The sequence below is a fragment of the Chiloscyllium punctatum genome, chromosome 40 (genome assembly GCF_047496795.1).
Source record: "Chiloscyllium punctatum isolate Juve2018m chromosome 40, sChiPun1.3, whole genome shotgun sequence".
NCBI classification, from domain to species: Eukaryota; Metazoa; Chordata; class Chondrichthyes; order Orectolobiformes; family Hemiscylliidae; genus Chiloscyllium; species Chiloscyllium punctatum.
The window spans coordinates 59059064-59079881 of record NC_092778.1 but is presented as its reverse complement, the minus strand read 5'-3'; the positions used below and the strand labels follow the sequence as shown (position 1 = coordinate 59079881).

The following is a 20818-nucleotide window of genomic DNA, read 5'->3' as shown; positions in this document are numbered from 1 at the left end:
TGGGAAGTACAGACTGGCATCAATTGTTTCACAGAAAGGGCACAACAGACATGTGGAGATTATTTAAGGAGCAGTTGTTGCGAGTGATGCACAAATTTGTTCCTCTGAGACAGGTAAGAAGGGGTAAGATTAAGGAACCTTGGATGACGAGAATTGAGGAGCTTCTAGTCAAAAGGAAGAAGGCAGCTTACGTAAGGTGGAGAAAGCAAGAATCTAGCACAGCTTTAAAGGATTACAGACTTGCTAGAAAGGAGCTCAGAAATGGACTGAGGAGAGCCAGGAGGGGGCACGAAAAAGGTTTGGCAAGAAGTATTATGGAGAACCCAAAGGCGTTTTACTCATACGTGAGGAATACGAGAATGATCAGGGAGAAGGTAGGGCCGATCAGGGATAGTGGAGGGACATTGTGCGTGGAGTCTGAGCAGATAGGGGAAGCCCTAAATGAGTTGTTTGCTTCGGTTTTCACCAAGGAAAGGGAACTTGTTGTAAATGAAAACTGAGGAGCTAGGATACAGTTTTGACCAGGTCAAGATTGATGAAGATGATGTGCTAGAAATTTTGGAAAATATTAAGATTGATAAGTCTCCAGGGCCAGACCAGATTTATCCTAGGCTGCTCTGGGAAGCGAGAAAGGTTGCTAAGCTGCTGGCGAGGATCTTTGCCACCTCGCTCTCCACAGGAGTCATACCGGATTATTGGAAGGAGGCGAATGTTGTTTCACTTTTCAAGAAGGGTAATAGGGAAATCCTTGGCAATTACAGACCAGTCAGTCTCACATCTGTGGTCAGCAAAGTTGTGGAAAGAATTCTGAGGGATAGGATTTATGACTATTTGGCAAAGCATAGTGTGATTAAAGGCAGTCAGCATGGCTTTGTGAGGGGCAGGTCATGCCTCACAAATCTTATTGAGTTCTTTGAAGAGGTGTCAAGACAGGTCGATGACAGTCGAGCAGTAGATGTGGTGTATATAGATTTCAGAAAGGCATTTGATAGGGTTCCCTATGGTAGACTCATTCATAAAGTCAGGAAGTATGGGATACAGGAAGATTTGGCTATCTGGATTCCGAATTGGCTGTCTGACAGAAGGCAGAGAGTGGTTGTAGATGGAAAGTATTCTGCCTGGAAGACAGTGTTGAGTGGGGTCCCGCAGGGCTCTGTTCTTGGGCCTCTGCTCTTTGTTGTTTTTATAAATGACTTGGATGAGGAGGTTGAGGTGTGTGTTAGTAAATTTGCAGATGACACAAAGGTTGGAGGTGCCATTGATAGTATAGAGGGCTGCTGCGGGCTGCAATGCGACATAGACAGGATGCAGAGCTGGGCTGAGAAACGGCAGATGGAGTTCAACCTGGATAAATGCGAAGTGATGCATTTTGGAAGGTCGAATTCGAATGGTGAATATAGAATTAAAGACAGGATTATTGACAGTGTGGAGGAACAGAGGGATCTGGGTGTGCGAGTACATAGATCCCTCAAAGTTGCCACCCAAGTGGATAGGGTTGTTAAGAAAGCATATGGTGTTTTGGCTTTCATTGATAGAAGTATCGAGTTTCAGAGCCACAAGGTTTTGCTGCAGCTCTACAAGTCCCTGGTGAGACCACACTTGGAATATTGTGTCCAGTTTTGGTCGCCCTACTATAGGAAACATACAGAGGCTTTGGAGAGGATGCAAAGAAGGTTTACCAGGATGCTGCCTGGACTGGAGGGTTTGCCTTATGACGAAAAGTTGAATAAACTCAGGCTTTTCTCTCTGGAGAGAAGGAGACCTGATCGAGGTATACAAAATAATGAGTGGAATAGACTCTGGTTTCCAGCATATGCAGTCATTGTTTTACCCTTCGGCCCTCCAAGCCTGAGCCGATCTAAATCCATTGTCTAAACCTGTTGCCCAGTTCTTAAGCTCCCCACCTACTCATACATCTGTCCAGATGCAATAAATGATGCCTGCCTCTACTACCTCTGCTGGCAATGCATTCCAGGCACCTACCACCCTCTGTGTAAAGTAATTGCCACATGTATCCCCCTTAAGCTTTTCACCTCTCACCTTGAAAGCGTAATCTCCTGATATTGAATCCTTCACCCTCGGAAAAGGCTTATCTCTATCTACCCTGTCCATACCCTTCATGATTTTGTAGACCTCAATCAGGTCCTTCCTCAATCTCCTTTTCTTGAATGAAAACAATCCTAACCTACCCAACCTCTCTTCATAACTGGCATCTTCCATACCAGGCAACATTCACATAAACCTTCTCTGCAAGCTCTCCAAAGCATCCACATCCTTTTGGTAATGTGGCGACCAGAACTGGACACAATATTCTAAATGTGGCTGAACCAGTGTCTTATACAATTTAACATGACCTAACAGCTCTTATACTCAATACCCTGTCTGATGAAGGCAAGCATACCATATGATTTCCTGACCACTCTGTCCACATGTGCAGCAATCTTCAGGGTACAATGGACCTGAACTCCCAGATCTCTCTGCTCATCAACTTTCCCAAGGCTTTTCCGTTTACTGTATAATTTACTCTAGAATTAGACTTCCCAAAATGCATCACCTCACATTTGCCTGCATTGAACTCCATCTGCTACTTCTCTGCCCAACTCACCAGTCTATATTCTCCTGTATTCTTTGACAGTCCCCTCTGCTTTCTGTAACTCTACCAATCTTCGTGTCATCTGCAAACTTGCTGATCAGACCAACAGAGCCCTCTTCCAGATCATTTATGTATATCACAAACAACAGTGGTCCTAGCACTAATCCCTGTGGAACACCACCTTTCTCCATTTCGAGAAGCCTCTTCAACTACTACTCTCTGTCTCCTGTTGCTCAACCAGTTCTTTATCCACCTAGCTAGAACACCCTGCACACCATGTGACTTCACTATCTGCATTAGTTTACCATAGGGAACCTTATCAAACGCCTTACTAAAGTCCAAGCATATGTTTAAGACCATAAGACATAGGAGCAGAAATTAGGCCATTCAGCCCATTGAATCTGCTCTGTCATTCAATCATGGCTGAGTTTCTCAACTCTATTCTCCTGCTTTCTACCCATAGCCTTTGATACCCTTGATACTCAGGAACCTACCTATCTCAGTCTTAAATGTACTCAATGACCTGGCCTTATAGAGCCTCAGAAATACATCCTTGCAAAATAAATGCCATCATTGCATTTGCCTTCCCAACTTCTGACTCAACCTGAAAATTTATCTTGAGAGAATCCTGGACTAGAATGTCCAAGTCTCTTTGCATTTCAGATTCTGAGTTTTCTACCCATTTAAAAGATAGTCCATGCCTCTATTCTTCCTACCAAAATGCATGATCTCACACTTTCCAGTGTTGACTCCATCTGCACTTCTTTGCCCACTCTCCTAACCTGTCCATATCCTTCTGCAGCCTCCCCACCTCCTCAATGCTACCTGTCCCACTATAGTTGTATTGTCTGTAAACCAAGCCAGAATGCCCTTAGTACCTTCATCTAGATCACTTAGTGAAGCTTTTGACAAGGTTCCACATGGTAAACTTATAGTAAAGTTAGATCACATGGGATTCAGGGTCAACTTGCAAATTGAATACAAAATTGGCTTTAAGGTAGAAGTCAGAAGTTAGTGGTGAAGGGTTGTTTTTCAGACTGGAGGCCTGTGACCAGCGGTGTTCCTCAGGGACTAGTGTTGATTTTGTTTGTTATTTATGTAATGATTTGAATGAGAATAGAGGAGGCATGGTTAGTAAGTTTGGTGATATAGTGGACAGTGAAGAAGGTTATCTAAGATTGCAAAGAGGTCTTGATCAATTAGGTCAATAGGCTGAGGAGTGGCAGATGGAGTTTAATTTGGATAAATGTGATTTATTGCATCTTAATAATACACACAAGGACAAGACTTACACAATTAATGGTAGGGCCCTGGGTAGTCATAGTCATAGAATCATATAATCATACAACACAGAAACAGTAATGATGTTTAAAAGACATTTCAGAAGTTCATAAGATATTGGAGCAGAATTAGGCCATTCGGCCCAGCGGGTCTGCTCCTCTATTCGATCATGGCTGATATACTCCTCACCCCCATTTTCCTGCCTCCTTCCTTAACCCTTCAACCTATTACCAATTAAAAATCTTTCTAACTCCTCCTTACATTTACTCACTGTCCCAGCATCCACGACACTTTGGGGCAGCGAATTCCACAGATTCAGATTCCTTTGGGGGAAGTAGCTTCTCAACTCTTTTAAATTTGCTAGCCCTTCTCCTAAGACTATGACTGCTCGTCTACAATTCCCCACAAGAGGAAGCATTTGTTCGATTAGATTAGATTCCCTACAGTGTGGAAACAGGTCCTTTGGCCCAGCCAGTCCACACCGACCCTCCGAAGAGTAACCCACCCAGACCCATTTCCCTCTGACTAATGCACCTAATGCGATGGGAAATTTAGCATAGCCAATTCACCTGACCTGCACATCTTTGGACTGTGGGAGGAAACTAGAGGAAACTGGAGCACCTGGAAGAAACCCACGCAGACAAAGGGAGAATAGGCAAACTCCACACAGTCACCTGAAGTTGGAATCAAACCTGGGACCCTGGTGTTGTGAGGCAGCAGTGCTAACCACTGAACCACCGTGCTGCCCCTTCAACCCACTCCCCTGTCATACAAGTTTAAATCCATCCCCACTAAATTATTTACTCTCAGCCTTGGGTCTCTTTTATATCTTTCCCCTCTCACCCAAAACCTAGGCTGTCAAGTTCTGGATTCCCCCACCCCAGGGAAAAGACTTTATCTGTTTATCCTATCCATGCCATCATGATTTTATAAACCTCTATAAGGTCACTTGTCACCTTCCGACGCTCGAGGGAAAATAGCCCCAGCCTATTCAGCCTCTCCCTATAGCTCAAACCTTCCAACCCTGGCAACATCCTTACGAATCTTTTCTGAACCCTTTCAAGTTTCACAACAAATTTCCTATAGGAGGGAGACCAGAATTGCACATAATATTTCAGAAGTGGTTTAAGTAATGTCCTGTACAGCCACAAAATGACCTCCCAATTCCTATAATAAATGTAGGGCCTAATTGCCTTCTCATACGTCCTTACCCCAACCCCCAAACAGCAGACTTTGTCATCAAATAGGCTACTACCACAAACAACCCATTGTCAGCCACTAGTGGCGTCCACTAGCAGCTGTTCATTCTCCCAGGCTGACCTCTGTCCTTTCCTTAGTAAGCACAACTATTTTTCCCTCTCTCTGGATTTCATCTCCACCTATTGTCTAATTCTGCCCACTCCTACCACTGCACCTTCAGCATATATACCATGTTTTCCTAATTAAAATCAATTTTGAAGAAGGAACTCTGCTTTCCCCCTACAGATACAACCACATCTGCAGAGTTTTTCCAGCAATTTTAGTTTTTGTTTCTGATTTTCAGCATCCGTAGTTCTTCAATTTTTTTTGACCAATCTAAGAGGCTTGCTGTAAACATGTTTGAGACTAAGTCATTGATATTACACAAATGAAAACACCTGTTCATTGAAACAGAATGCTGCACTCTGTTTTTTGAAATCCAATTTCCTTCTGGGCTGAAGTCCTTACAAGCAGTTAAAAATAATATCCGAAACCTCCCTGTATTTCCCTCGCTAGTCCAGGAAGCACTGAAACTAATTGAAGCTTGTTGAGATTAGGTGTCAAGCATGGGTTCTTTCCTTTTATGAAACATTTATTGACCAACTGAATCGTCAAGGAAACATAAGTTATTGCTTAAGAAGGGAAATGTATTCCCTTTGTATTCCTTGAGACGTCAAGGTGATTGGAACATCTAAGCAAGAACCTTTTATGAAACCCTCAGGAGTGCTATGAAATAGTAAATGTCTTAATCTTTTCTCAGCCGGTGCTATTTAGCAATGTGTGTTGTATTGTAGCCAACTATCTTAACCTCCTTCCCTTTCGTGGTTAACTAAGTTTTGTAATCTACAAACTTCTCATGAGAAGTAGAAATTAAAAGTCCCGGGTGGGTTTTTAGTTCACTGAAATTGAATGTAAAGCATATTGAGTGGAAATATGAGAGAAAACATTGAATGAAAAGATGTGGAACCAAACTTTCCCAATGGAAATAACCTTGATTTTGGTTCATATTGGGGGTTATGGAGACTGGATTAGCAAGGTGTAAGGTAGATGCAATTAGTTGAACCAAACTGGTAATCCCCTAATGAACTTTTAGCCATTGTCGTAAGAGCAAAAATAGCCAGAATGTTGCAACATTCTTCTGAATTGTTTTTAAAAATCCTTATCATTTGGTAGAAGAATAGTTCAATAAGTAAATAATTGTTGAGAATAGAGAGTTTTGAGTAGATTTGTAGCTCAGGTTGAGGTTCTGGATGTAGTTTTGTTTGCTTGCTGAGCTGGAAGGTTCATTTCCAGATGTTTCGTAACCCTACTAGGTAACATCTTCAGTGGGCCTCCAGGAGAAGCACTGTTGACGATTCCTGCTTTCTACTTATATGTCTAACTCGATCTACCGCCCCCTGAGAAAAAGAACAGGAAATGACATCGCAGGAAATGACATCACCAAAGCAATCCAAACATATAAATAGAAAGCAAGAATCATCAACAGTTTGTAACACTCTTCTCGTTCTCTCAGAGAGCACTTTGGACCTACTGAATTATCTTTGAAACGTAGTTCACACTTGGTTAGCAAATGCAGAATTGAATTGAATTGAATTGAATTTATTGTCACGTGTACTGAGGCACAGTGAAAAGTCTTGTTTTGCGAGTTATACAGGCAGATCACACAATTAAATAGCATAGATAAGTAAATAATAGGTAAACAGCAGCAAAAACGAAGACACAGGTGCAGGTGAATGCTAAGAGTTTGTGAGTCTATTCAGTATTCTAACAATAGTAGGGTAGAAACTGTTTCGAAAATGGCTGATGCGTGTGTTTAGGCTTCTGCACCTTCTCCCCAATGATAGAGGTTGTAGAAAAGCATTGCCAGGGTGAGGTGGATCTTTGAGAGTGCTGGTGGCCTTTCCTTGACAGCGGCCCTGGTAGATGGATTCGATAGATGGGAGATCGGCCTTTGTGATTGTCCGATTCAAGTTCACCACTCTCTGTAACCGTCTCTGATCTTGAATAGTACAGTGGCCATAAGTTAACGTCCGCATCTAACAGAGGCCACTGATCAACCATCAAGTGATTATTTTTGAGATTTGTCCCAAGCAACTTCATGACACAGGACTCTGTGCTCTATGGGCTGTTCCCAGAACACACACTGTGACAAATATAGATATCACCTGGTGTACCATCAATTCAGAGAAACACGCTCTTCCGTCTGCCTAAAACTTGTTGGTCTTTCAGTGTAAAGAGTTGACCTCAATCAAACGTGACAGACTGGCACATTCCAAGGTTCAGGATTACGTGTGGAGGGATGTGCTAAAGCTCGGGGAAAGACTGCTGTCTAGGGTATTTCTACCAAAGTATAATGGAGGTCTGTTCAGTTGACAACCTCTGTTGGTGCCTCAAAATGATCATAATAGTTACATACATAAGTAGGAAATGCCTGTTTGTTTTCAACTGTAAAGAAACTTTGGAGCAGCAAGATTGCGCAGTGGTTAGCACTGTTGCCTCACAGTGCCAGGAACCCGTGTTCGATTCCAGCCTCGGGTGACTGTCTGTGTGGAGTTTGCACATTCTCCCCGTGTCTGTGTGGGTTTCCACCGGGTGCTCTGGTTTCCTTGCACAGTTCAAAGATGTGCAGGTTAGGTGAATTGGCCATGCTAAATTCCCTAGTGTCCAAGGATGTGTAGTTTAGGTGCGTTAGTGTAAATGTAAAATAGTAGGGGAATGGGTCTGGCGGGTTACTCTTCGCAGCATCGGTGTGGACTTGTTGGGCCAAAGGGCCTGTTTCCATGCTGTAGGGATTCTATTAAAAAAAAACTCTGAGAAATGGGAACATTCCAGTGCTTTGTTTTTTCCCTCTCTGCAAAGACTGTCCAGATATAATTTAGAATCTTTGCATGTACTTATAGATATTTTTATGAATAAAATATATTTTTGAAATGAAAGTGTTTTCTGTAGTTTAGCTGATAATTCACACACACTCTTGTTAATACTCCTACTGCCACCCTGACAGAGATCATGTAAATTAGCACAATCTTGGTCTGCATGGGTTAGTTCAGCACTGATTTAAACATCTGCAAAAGTATGCCTTGTATATAATTCTTATTTAAAGGAGTTTTGAATAGTCCTTTCAGTATCTGGAGAATTGCCAACTGAGTTTATGGAATATGAGCAAACTTCTTGAATGTGCTAATTCAATTAATTACCTTGTGGCTTAGTGCTACTTTAATTCAAGCCATCAGCATTCATAATTTTAAACAATTTTGACCATATTTTTAATGAAAATGGCAATTTTAAAATCAGTACACTGTTCCTTGTGATTCTTCATGATTTGAGTCACTTGTATTACTTCCCCTTATAAGAGGAAACTAGTATTCTCTGGAATATTTATAGCTAGTTCTAGCAGCTCACTTTGCCTCTCTTCAATTGGAATCCAGTGACCTATTTAGGAATATTTAGGATGAAGGGACTGGGGGCGTTGTAGTGAAGTTTGCCGATGATACGAAGTTAGGTGGACAGGCAGGTAGTACTGAGGAAGTGGGGAGGCTGCAGAAGGATCTATACAGTTTGGGAGAGTGGTCCAGGAAATGGCTGATGGAATTCAATGAGCAAATGTGAGGTCTTGCACTTTTGAAAAAAGAATACAAGCATGGACTACTTTCTAAACGGTGAGAAAATTCATAAAGCCAAAGTACAGAGGGATCTGGGAGTGCTAGTCGAGGATTCTCTAAAGGTAAACATGCAGGTTGAGTCTGTGATTAAGAAAGCGAATGCAATGTTGTCATTTATCTCAAGAGGGTTGGAATATAAAAGCACTATTGTGCTACTGAGACTTTATAAAGCTCTCATTGGGCCCCATTTGGAGTACTGTGTCCAGTTTTTGTCCCCACACCTCGGGAAGGACATACTGGCACTGGAGCGTGTCCAGCGGAGATTCACATGGACAATCCCTGGAGTGGTAGGTCTAACATACGAGGAACGGCTGAGGATCCTGGGATTGTATTTATTGGAGTTTAGAAGATTAAGGGGAGATCTAATAGAAACTTACAAGATAATACATGGCTTGGAAAGGGTGGACGCTAGGAAATTGTTTCCATTAGGCGAGGAGACTAGGACCCATGGACACAGCCTTAGAATTAGAGGGGGTAAATTCAGAACAGAAATGCGGAGACATTTCTTCAGCCAGAGAGTGGTGGGCCTGTGGAATTCATTGCCGCAGAGTGCAGTGGAGGCTGGGACGCTAAATGTCTTCAAGGCAGAGATTGATAAATTCTTGATGTCACAAGAAATTAAGGGCTACGGGGAGAATGCGGGTAAGTGAAGTTGAAATGCCCATCAGCCATGATTGAATGGCGGAGTGGACTTGATAGGCCGAATGGCCTTACTTCCACTCCTATGTCTTATGGTCTTATGGAATATAATTTTCCCTGAATACACCTAACCTGTGAGAGTGTGTGTAACCACAGCAACTTGGCCTCTCTAAGTTATCTGCAGCACTACCATAACTACAGGCTTCTGCAAAATTGATTGTGCACTATTGTAAAATGATAATCAACTTACTGACTAATAAAATAGCAGACAAAAGTATTTTATATTATTATCATCTCACATAGTACTCGACCAAGCATTAAACTTTTCACTGTCTCATCAACAATAGAGGATCCAATGTTGCTTATGACCTTGCACTTGTGTTCACAAAACATATGCTTGACAAACAAATCACAACATTTGTTCTTGTAATTAGCCAGCTCAGATTAATTTTGGCTGACTATCCTGTTTCTTCAGTTTTACCATGATAATCAGCATTTATCTGGGACCTTATTAGGCGTAATCATTATATTTGCTCTGCAATATTATTAAATTAGTCACCAAATGAATGTTTCAGGTGAGTAGTACTTAATTGTTTCAAAAGGGTAATGAAGAATGTTTACAGAAAAAAATCTGCTACTGCTGAAATATTGTAATAGCAAAATATACCAGGGAGTGTTGCTGTCAGCATTTAATTGATTTTAACTTGGCTCTAGTGTATCAAATTTATAACAGCTATGAAATATCTCAGTTCCCGAGTCCAACTTCGCATTTCCTTAACAAAAATAGACACAAACAATCTCGAAGCACTGTGGATACAGAATCTAGCAACTGATGAGACTTAAAAGAAACAACAAACATGAGAAAAGTCAAATTGAAAATAAGCAATGTTGAAATTTTGCAGACACTTGGTTACTAATTCCAAACAGAGAGAATTTTGATAAAAATTTACCTGAAACGTTAATTATTTTCTTTCTCCACAAATGCTGCTAGACTTGTTGCAAATTTTCTGTTTTTATTATAATTATTGGAGTTTTGTGTGACTCTTCCATTATTCTTCAATTTTGATGATGATGTAGACACCAAAATGTAAACAACTAGTCTTTCCTCTCTACAATGCTGACTGATCAGCTGTATATTACTGGTACTATCTAATTTAGTTCAATTATTGTGGACATTTTTTACATTCATGTTTATAATACTTAGGTTGGAAAGTGGCAACAAAATTAAAAACCTTGCTCTGCATCAATAACATTGTAGGTGCTCTTCATAAATTTTGTATGTTATAAATTATAACAAGTAGTATATAACATAATTTGGAATAATAGGCCTCACTATTATACTAAATGATTGTGGTAATAGATATCCAGAGATTGAAATACAGAAATACATTTTGAATATATTTCTTTATTCTTTGAATCCCTGCTGTTAATATTTTAATATCTTGAACCTTTTTCAGACATCCACTAGCAACATTTTTCCACCTGTTTTTCCGCGTAAGTGCCATCATTACTTACCTCTTCTGTGACTGGTTCAGCAGAAGCTTTGTTGCCTGTTTTGTGATGATACTGCTCCTCTTGTCCTTTGACTTCTGGTCAGTAAAGGTAAGAAATATGGATCTGATGACTACATGCCACAGCTTATATACTTATGTTAAATGTGATCTGCAGCTGTGGTAGTCTTTGATAAGCTGGTTTAAATAAGAATTCCTCTGTTACTAGCCAAAAAGAGAGATGTAAAGTTACATACTCTAACACGGCAGTAAAGTACCTTGCTGAGATTTTTATTTTTCTTAATGGGATGTAGGCATCACTAAATTGGTCAGTTTTTGCTTTGAACTGAGTAGCTTGCTAGGTCATCATAGAGGGTAGTTAAGGGTCAACCACGTTGCTCATGTAACACAGATGCCAAAGTAGATAAGGACAACAGTTTTCTCTTATGAACCAGATAGGCATTAGTAACAGTTGACAAAGATTGTATAGTAACTATTAGACTATCCTTTAATCCAGATTTATGTTGAATTCAACTGCCATGTCCCCAGAATGTTATTCTGAAATTCTGGATCACCAGTTTTGATTACAAGCCCAGTGTTCCTTCCCCTTCCCCACTCTATTTCTTTGTGTGATGGGGCCTCTGTCAGAAATATTTTGAATTAAAAGTATTCAAGATGAGCCCCCAGCATCGCCTTTCCAAAACTCTAACCTTGGGACAATGGGGACACGGACTATAATCATGGGTACTGCTGAATTGGAATATTGCCATCTTGGCTTTGTGATTGAGCATGCTAGGCAAGACGTTCCTTTTATTTTGTAACTTTGCCTTAGCTGCTTATGACATTCATGAAAATATGCCAGATGATCTTTTCTCATTGTTACTGCATAATTAGCTCTCACTGTCCATACATGGGTTGAAATATTCGACATCTGCCTTAATTTCTGGCAGGAAGTTCCATAAGTAATAACACAATTCCAGGGACAACTGTTCCTTGGCAGCCAGAAGCCACACCCAAAACACTATCCATACAGAAGAAAACACTGACCTCTGGTTTCTGGGTTCAAATACTGGCAGCTTGTTTGTGCTGACTTTGCTTTTGCCATGGTGAGGGGTCTGCTATTACATATCCAGTTAGTAGTTTTTTTTTATTCCTCGATAAGCTGATATTTTTTGATAGGTGCAAAACTGAAAAATTCTCCATTGTACAACAAGCCTACCACCTATTGGCTAAGCAGTAGATGACATGACTCAGTGATGAAAATAGACGCACCCATGAACAATTTTATCATGTTATGAGTTATACAGTAAACGGGCAAATGGATTGTAAAATTCTTGCCTTAATAACAATTTTTAAAAATCCATATTTTCAAATAATTAATTCAAAACTAATAATTCTTTCATAACTTTAGATTTCCTACAGTATGGAAACAACTCCACACCGACCCTCTGAAGAGCAACCCACCCAGACCCATTCCCCAACCCTACATTCACCTCTGACTAATGCACCTAACACTATGGGCAATTAAGCATGGCCAATCTATTTGACCTGCACATCTTTTGGATTGTGGAAGGAAATCGGAGCACCTGGAGGAAACTCATGCAGACACAGGGGGAATGTGCAAACTCCACACAGTGGAGTTCAGTGGAATCAAACCCGGGTCCCTGGCACTGTGGGGTAGCAGTGCTAACCACTGAGCCACCTGTTCTGCCCATTTACTCACGGACTATTCATTGGGAGAAAAATGCAGTTTTGTGTTCTTTGAAAAATAACTTTTTATTTATATATTTCCTCTGGACAACATAACGGAATTCAAATATGTTTGTGATAACTTGTGGTAATTATTTCTAATTCATAAAACCTTACCATAATCCCATCTTTTAAATCTATCCTGCTGATGAATCTGTGGATTTAAAGTTTCTTATATCTCTGCTATAAGAAATACAAAACTTAGGATGCACTTTGTCAAAATTCTACAAAAATTATTAAAGTGCTTTGCATACTTCAAAATGGTGAGACTATGTAACACTTGAAAGCTTTTTATGCACAGTAAGATTCCACAAAGAACAATGAGGACGAGTATTTGTTTATCTACTTTGGTTGAATTGGTTGCCTCAACTGCAATCTTTATGCCTCACCCAAATGTGACCCCCACAAAATCTTCCATTTACCTTGACTTGATCCTTCAGTTTTATGCCCACACTTTAATCTCTCTAAGCATATCTCTTCTGTAAACACAACCGGTTGTCCTCTTGATATCCCACTCAAATCTTGACTAAGTAGCCAGTTTTCCTGACCTTCATACTTGCAAAGACTATATGATTCACTGCTGCCATTCCTATTTCTTTCCAAACCACTGTGATCAATTTGCATCTCAAAAACCTCAATTCAGGTATCCTATATCCTGAATTTGAATAATTTTCTGCAGTCTTTGACATGCTGGAATTTCCAAATCCCAAAGGAAGCTAAGGGGTGATTTTGATCCAAGCTGTCAAGAAATTGACAAGACCAGTTAAGATCAACAGTTTCTACATGTACTGTTTGGCAGCTTATGACTCAAAAACATTGTTTAAAAGTTAAATTTCAGACATTACAGCATTGAAATTGGACTGTACTTCTATACATGAGGACAGGTGATTAGTTTTAAAATAGATGGCTGAGTCTTTGTAAACATACTACTAAGAGGTGTGTAGCAAAGGCGGATACCTGAATTTACATCACAGATCAGCCATGATCTCGCTGAATCAGAGAAAAGGCTCATAGGAGCAGGAGTTAGCCATTTAACTTTTCACGCTGCTCTGCTGTTCCAGATCATGGCTGATCATCGACCTCAATACCATTTTCCCACTGTGATGTCATTAGTTTCCAGAAATCTATGGATCTTTGTCTTGAATATATTCAATACTGAAGCTTTCACAGCCCCCTCGGATTTGAGAATGCATCATGCTTTGAAGAATTTCCTGCTCATCTTAGTCTTTAATGGCTACAAGAACAGGTCAGCATCTAGGAATTCTGAGACTAGTGACTCACCTCCTGACTCCCCAGACCCTGCACATCGTCTACAGCTCATGTGAGGAGTGTGGTGGAATGCTTGTCATTGGCCAGGATGGGCACCTGGCAGCTCTGATAATGCTCAAGCTTATCACCGTGTAGGACAAAGTATCCTGCTTGATTAACATCCCATCCTTGGACATTGACATTTATTCCACCACCTTAGTCATGCATCATCTTCACCATCGACACACTTTGGCAGGAGTGTGTAACATTTACAAGATGCACTGCAGAAGCTCCCCAAGCCTCCTTTAATAGCATCATTCAGACCCATGACTTTGACAACCTAGAAGGTTGAGAGCAGCGGATGTATCGGTACACCACTAACTAAATTCCCCTCCAAGTCAGTCACCAGGCTGACACTGCATGGACCACAACTAAGAAGTAGGAGCAGGAGTAGGTAGTTCAGTCCCTTGAACCTACTCCGCCATTTTGATACAGTCATGGCTGATCTTATCTTGGCCTCAACTTGACTTCCCTGCCCACTTTCTATGACTCTTCAACCCTTTACTAATTAAAAATCTGTCTTATCTAATCTTTGGTGACAGTTCAAGAAAGCAGCTCACCACCACTTTTTCCAGGGCAATTAGGAATGGGCAATGGCCAGTGACAGTCACATTCTATGAACGAAAAAAACGTGCAATGGTTCTCTCGAGCCTAAATAGAAACTGAATTTTAAGAGCCTCCTTGAAGTTCAACAGCCGAATGCAATTAATGGAAACTCGCAATAGTGATTCATCTGATCTTACAATTGACATAGCTGGCTTTTAGCAAATGTTTTTAAACTAGTGCAAAAGATTGCAGAAGCTCAATTTGTGTGTAACTTTTACCTGTAAATTCGTAGGTATTTGCACTGTTTTTGCACTGATATGGTTAACTTAATGCTAAAATATACTGAACAAATTATACAACCTAGTGGAAACTACTGCTTTAAAATATTTAATATTATTTTGAGTTTTGAAAATAAAATTGTTTCTCTGCTATTATCAGTGTGTTAATATTTTGATTAATGTTGTGCAACATAATAAAGTTAAGCCTGGAACCTCATGGTCCTGTATGGAAAACCTGTAGAATTATTAATTGGACTACAAATTACTTGAATTAAGTTAATGTTTCTCTGCCAACTGCCAGATACAGAGCTACATGTGGGAGTGAACAAATAATTTCTAAATACATTTTACTGTGTATAGATACAAACCCTTTTCCTGCATTACTAACTGAATGAATCCTTCTGGCTGCGTCTCTGTATAAGATTAAGGGATCATAATGAAAAAAGGGATGAGTTTTTGTGAATTTATAATGTGTTGTTTCTGTAGAATATAACTGGAAGGCTCTTGGTTGGTTTACGCTGGTGGAACCAGATTGATGAAGATGGAAAAAGCCACTGGCTTTTTGAAGCCAAAAAGGTATACAGCTTCATCATAATCCCATTGTGTAAGTAAGGATTCAAAGAATTACAGGATAATGTGAAATCCCAGCGCAGTACATTTACAATAGCGCTATTCTCTGGCACTGCAGGTAATTAACTCTAGCCAAATTGAAAATTAGGTTCTATTCAAGGATCTCTTTGTCAGCAATAAAATTGATGTTTTATGAAAAGATGATGGTGCTGTCATTTTCTTGCATAGAAGAGAATTATTATAAGTAAAAAGAACTATCCCTAGTCTTTTCTCCTTTGAATTACTTTCTGAAGAAACCCAATGGGTTTAGCAAGTATCCATTGTGATCTCTCGTACCACCCACCCTTGATCAACCAAGCCCTTTCTCTCCATCTTATTACACATTCTTGATAACTCTTTTCATGTCAACCCTGCTCTCTCATCCCTCTTGCTTGATCTTTCTTCACTTCCTTGCGCTTGATCTCTCCAAACCCATGCTGTCCATCTCTTCTTCCCTCTCCTTGGCTCTCCTCTCCTCTCCTCTTTTCCATTTCTGTATATGCTCCCTCTCTGTCTCTTTGCCTCCCTCAGGTATTCATTCTGTCATTTTTTAAATTTGGGATGAGAAACTATAGTCAATATACTAAACTCTTCTGTTTCTTCACAGACTACCCCTAAAAATAGAGCATCATCGACTGAAGCAGAAGCTCAGATCTTCTGGCTTGGCCTAATTGTCTGTCCCCTAATATGGACCGTGTTTCTTTTCAGTACATTGTTCTCCCTGAAGCTGAAGTGGCTGGTAAGACATTCTAAAAGAAATGCTGGAGGAAGATGAACCAAATTATTTGTTATTTTTTCTTGTTCTTTTAAGAATGCAATTACCTTCTCTAATCTCTACTGGATAGACTCTACCTCTCTGTGTGGTCTGGCAGACAAATCAATAAGATCACCTCCCATTTTTCTGAACTCCAATGAGTACATGTCCAATCTTCTCAACCTTTCCTCATTAAATAACATCTTTTAACTCAGGAATCAGCCTGGTAAATCTTCCCTGAATAGCTTCCAAAGCAAGTATTGCCCTCCTTAATGAAGGAGACCAAATCTGTGCAGAGTATTACTTCAGGTGCAATCTCCCCAAAAGCTCTCTATTCTTGAAGTAAGACTTCCCTACTGCAATAAAAGGCTTCAATTCCATTTGTCTTCCTCATTACTTGTTATTTCTCTATGCTAATCTTTTGTGATTCATGTTTAAGGACACCTATATCCCTTTGTACTGTACCATTATGAGGATTATCTCCATTTAAATAATCTTTTTAAAAATTTTATTGTTTAAGTGAACAGCGTCATATTTTCCCACACTATTCTCCGTCTGCTAATATATCACCCCAAAACTATGAGCTCTTGCCTTGTGCAATAATCTTTTATGTGACACATTATCAGATTTCAATTTAATTAGAGAGAATATGAAATATAATTGTCTAATAGTGGTAACAATGAAAATACTTGGTAGTCATAAAAAAAACAAGTTCATTGATGTTCTTTAGGGAAGCAAATCTGCTATCCAGATTTAGTCTGGTTCACATTCTTGAAAGGAGACAGCTGGACCTGCAGGAGACACCTCTACTTGGGGCGATTTGGCAGCCGGTCTGATTGTGAGCCGAAAACCAAGATTAACATCATAGGAAAAATGTAGGTGTATCGTTGCCGAGAAGTTGCTGTTGAGGACAGAGTTAAATAGTTTGAAGCTAGAACAATGTATAATTTAGAAAGAACTAGCTGCTACTTGGGATTTCAGTAAGGAGCACCAAAAGGGAAGCAAAGTTAAATCAAGTCAAAACAAAATAATAAAGTAGACTGAAGGAAAATTGAGCAAATGTAGGTGGAGTTTTTTTAAAACTTACCATAAGAGTAGCCAATAGTGGTTAGATTTATGGGATGGCAGGTCGGCTGAGCCAAGTTGTGAACATACCCTGTGTCCTAGGCAGACACATCTGCACAAAATGTCACTGACTACACAAGATTGAGCTTCAGATTTTGAAACTTGAGCAGTGGCTAGAATATCTGTTGCACACCCATAAGGCAGAGGCCTATGTAGTTTGCAGGTATACAGAGCTGGTCACACTACAAGTCAGAGCTATGCAGGTAGAAGTGAAATGGGTGACTGCCAGGCAGTCTCAGAGAAACAGGCAGGTAGTGCAGGCGTCCCCTGAGTCTGTTCTGCTTGCTAACTGGTTATTTCAGTTTGGTTACTGTTCAGGGAATGGATGTCTCAACTATATGGAGAAGTTGGGGGAGGGATGTACAAAGAAGAATGGATGGACTGTAGTGCTAAGGGATTCCACTGCCAGGGAATCATTGAAATGCTTTATGTGGCACATGACTCGAGGATAGTGTGTTGCCTTCCCTGGTGCCAGGGTCAAGGTTGTCGTGGAGCAGCTACAGGATATCCTTCTTGGGAGAGGGAAGTCAGCCAGAGGTTGTGACCTTGACACAGGGAGACAGGGGGATGAGGTCCTGCAAACAGATTTTAAGGATTTAGGAAGAAATAAAGGTGGATCTGATCTAATTGCTATTACAGAAACATGGCTGCATGGTGACTAGGAACTGAATAATAAAGATATTTAATGTTTATGAAGGAAACAATGTGTCAATCCTGTTTGGGTAGAAATAAGAAACAGCAAGGGCCAAGCAGACACTGCTTGGAGTTATTTGTAGACCACTAATTAGTAGTGAAATTGTGGGAATGGTATTTATCAGAAGATGAGAGATGTATATAGCATAGGCAACACAGCAATCATGAGTGACATCAATATTCAAATAGAATAGGTAAACCAATTGAGCAATAAAGCTATGGAGGATGCGTTAATGGAATGTGTTAGGGATGGTTTTCTAGAGCATGATGTTGAGGGATTGACTAGGGGACACCTATTTTGGATTTAATATTATGTAATGTAAAAGGGCTAATTAACAATCTTGTTGAAGAAGAGTCTGATGTGTACAATGGCCTCCTGCTAGGCACTCTTCCCCCTTGAGAACATTCTGCATCCTCTCTGGGACATCCTTGATCCTGGCACCATGGAGGCAACACACCATTCTGATTTTTCACTGCTGGCCACAGAAACGTCTGTCTGTGCCTTGCTGTAGAGAGTCCCCTAACACAATCAATCTCTTGGAACCCAATGTACCCCTCATTGCATTAGAGCCAGTCTCAATACCAGAAACTTGGCTGTTCGTGCTTCCCTCAGAATCCATCACTCCCTACATTTTCCAAAACAGCATACTTATTGTAGAAGATTCCTGTACTACCTATCTACCTCTCTTAAATTTCTGGAACAACCATAATTCTATTAGTTTTAAAATAGTGATGGAAAAGGATAGACCAGATCTAAAAGTTGAAGTTCTAAATTGAAGGAAGGGTAATTTTGATGGTATTAGGCAAGAACTTTCAAAAGCTGACTGGGGGCAAATGTTTGCAGGTAAAGGGACAGCTGGAAAATAGGAAGCCTTCAGAAATGAGATATTGAGAATCCAGAGACAGTGTATTCCTGTTAGGGTGAAAGGAAAGGCTGGTAGATGTAGGGAATGCTGGATGTCTAGAGAAATTGAGGGTTTGGTTAAGAAAAAGAAGGAAGCGTATGTCGGGATAGATTGAGTGAATCTTTAGAGTATAAAGGCAGTAGGAGTATACTTAAGAGGGGAATCAGGAGGGCAAAAAGGGGACATGAGATTGTTTTGGCAAATAGGGTGAAGACGAATCCACAGGGTTTTTACATATACATTATGGACAAACGAGTAATTAGGGAGCGAATAGGGCCCTCCAAGATCAGCAAGGCAGCCTTTGTGTGGAGCAGCAGGAAATGGAGAAATACTAAACAAATATTTTGCATCAGTGTTTACTGTGGAGAAGGACATGGAAGATATAAAATGTGGAGAAATAGATGGTGACATCTTAAAAAAATATCCATATTACAGAGAAGGAAGTGCTGGATGTCTTGGAACGCATAAAAGTGGATAAATCCCCAGGACCTGGTCAGGTGTACCCTAGAACTCTGTGGGAAGCTAGGAAAATGATTGCTGGGCCCCTTGCTGAGATATTTGTATCATCGATAGTACAGGTGAGGTGCTGGAAGACTGGAGGTTGGCTAACGCAGTGCCACTATTTAAGAAAGGTGGTAAGGACAAGCCAGGGAACTATAGACCGGTGAGCCTGATGTCAGTGGTGGGCAAGTTGTTGGAGGGAATCCTGAGGGACAGGATGTACATGTATTTGGAAAAGCAAGGACTGATTAGGGATAGTCAACATTGCTTTCTACTTGGGAAATTATGTGTCATGAATTTGGTTGAGCTTTTTGAGGAAGTAACAAAGACGATTGATGAGGGCAGACGGGATCTATATGGACTTCAGTAAGGTGTTCGACAAGGTTCCGCACGGGAGACTGGTCAGCAATGTTAGATCTCATGGAATACAGGGAGAACTAGCCATTTGGACACAACTGGCTTAAAGGTAGAAGACAGAGGGTGGTGGTGGTGGAGGGCTTTTATATCAGACCAGTGGAGTGCCACAAGAATCGGGGCTGGGTCCACTACTTTTTGTCATTTATATAAATGATTTGGATGTGAGCATAAGAGGTATAGTTAGTAGGTTTGCAGATGACACCAAAATTGGAGGTGTAGTGGACAGCAAAGAAGGTTACCTCAGATTACAGCGGGATTTTGATAAGATGGGCCAATGGGCTGAGGAATAGGAGATGGAGTTTATTCCATTTGTGGAATATAGCATGCATTTCTGGTCTCCTTCCTATCGGGTTCAGAAAGGATTTACAATGATGTTGCCAGGGCTGGAGGATTTGAGCTATAAGGAGATGTTGAATAGGCTGGGGCTGTTTTCCCTGGAGCGTTGGAGGCTGAGGGGACCTTACAGGGGTTTATAAAATCATGGGAGGGCATGGATAGGATAAATTGACAAAGTCTTTTCCCTGGAATGGGGGACTCCAGAACTAGATGGCATTGGTTTAGGGTGAGAGGGGAAAGATATAAAAGAGACCTAAGGGACAACTTTTTCACGCAGAGGTTGATATGTATATGGAATGAGCTGCCAGAGGAAGTTGAGGCTAGTACAATTGCAACATTTAAAAGGCATCTGGATGGTATATGAATAGGAAGGGTTTGGAGAAATATGGGCAGGATGCTAGCAAGTGGAACTAGATTAGGATAGGATATTTCTGATTGGCATGGACAAGTTGGACCGAAGGGTCTGTTTCCGTGCTGTATATCTCTATGACTCTGACTCTCAGAGGATTGTAAATCTTTGGAATTCTTTACCACAGAGAGCTGTGGAAGCTTAGTCTTCAAATATGTTTAAGATAGAGATTGATAGATTTTTCATTACCAATGGTATAAAAGGGATAATGTAGGTGAAAGGAGTTGGGTCAGTCATGATTGTATTTAAAGGTGGAGAAGGCTCAATGAGTTGAATGATCAATG

General features: G+C 40.6%; 1 protein-coding gene across 5 annotated transcripts in view; it reads left to right on the top strand.

Moving 5' to 3' along the window:
- LOC140464654 (Golgi apparatus membrane protein TVP23 homolog A-like) overlaps positions 1 to 20818 on the top strand; it is a 66904-nt gene that overhangs the window by 10575 nt on the left and 35511 nt on the right. For 4 of the 5 annotated variants that reach the window (XM_072560013.1, XM_072560011.1, XM_072560016.1 and 1 more), the window contains exons 3-5: positions 10872 to 11016; positions 15272 to 15361; positions 16002 to 16133. In XM_072560013.1, coding sequence (XP_072416114.1) covers positions 10872 to 11016; positions 15272 to 15361; positions 16002 to 16133 — 367 coding nt within the window. The remainder of the gene's footprint in view (positions 1 to 10871; positions 11017 to 15271; positions 15362 to 16001; positions 16134 to 20818) is intronic. The other variant, XM_072560014.1, reaches the window with a different exon arrangement.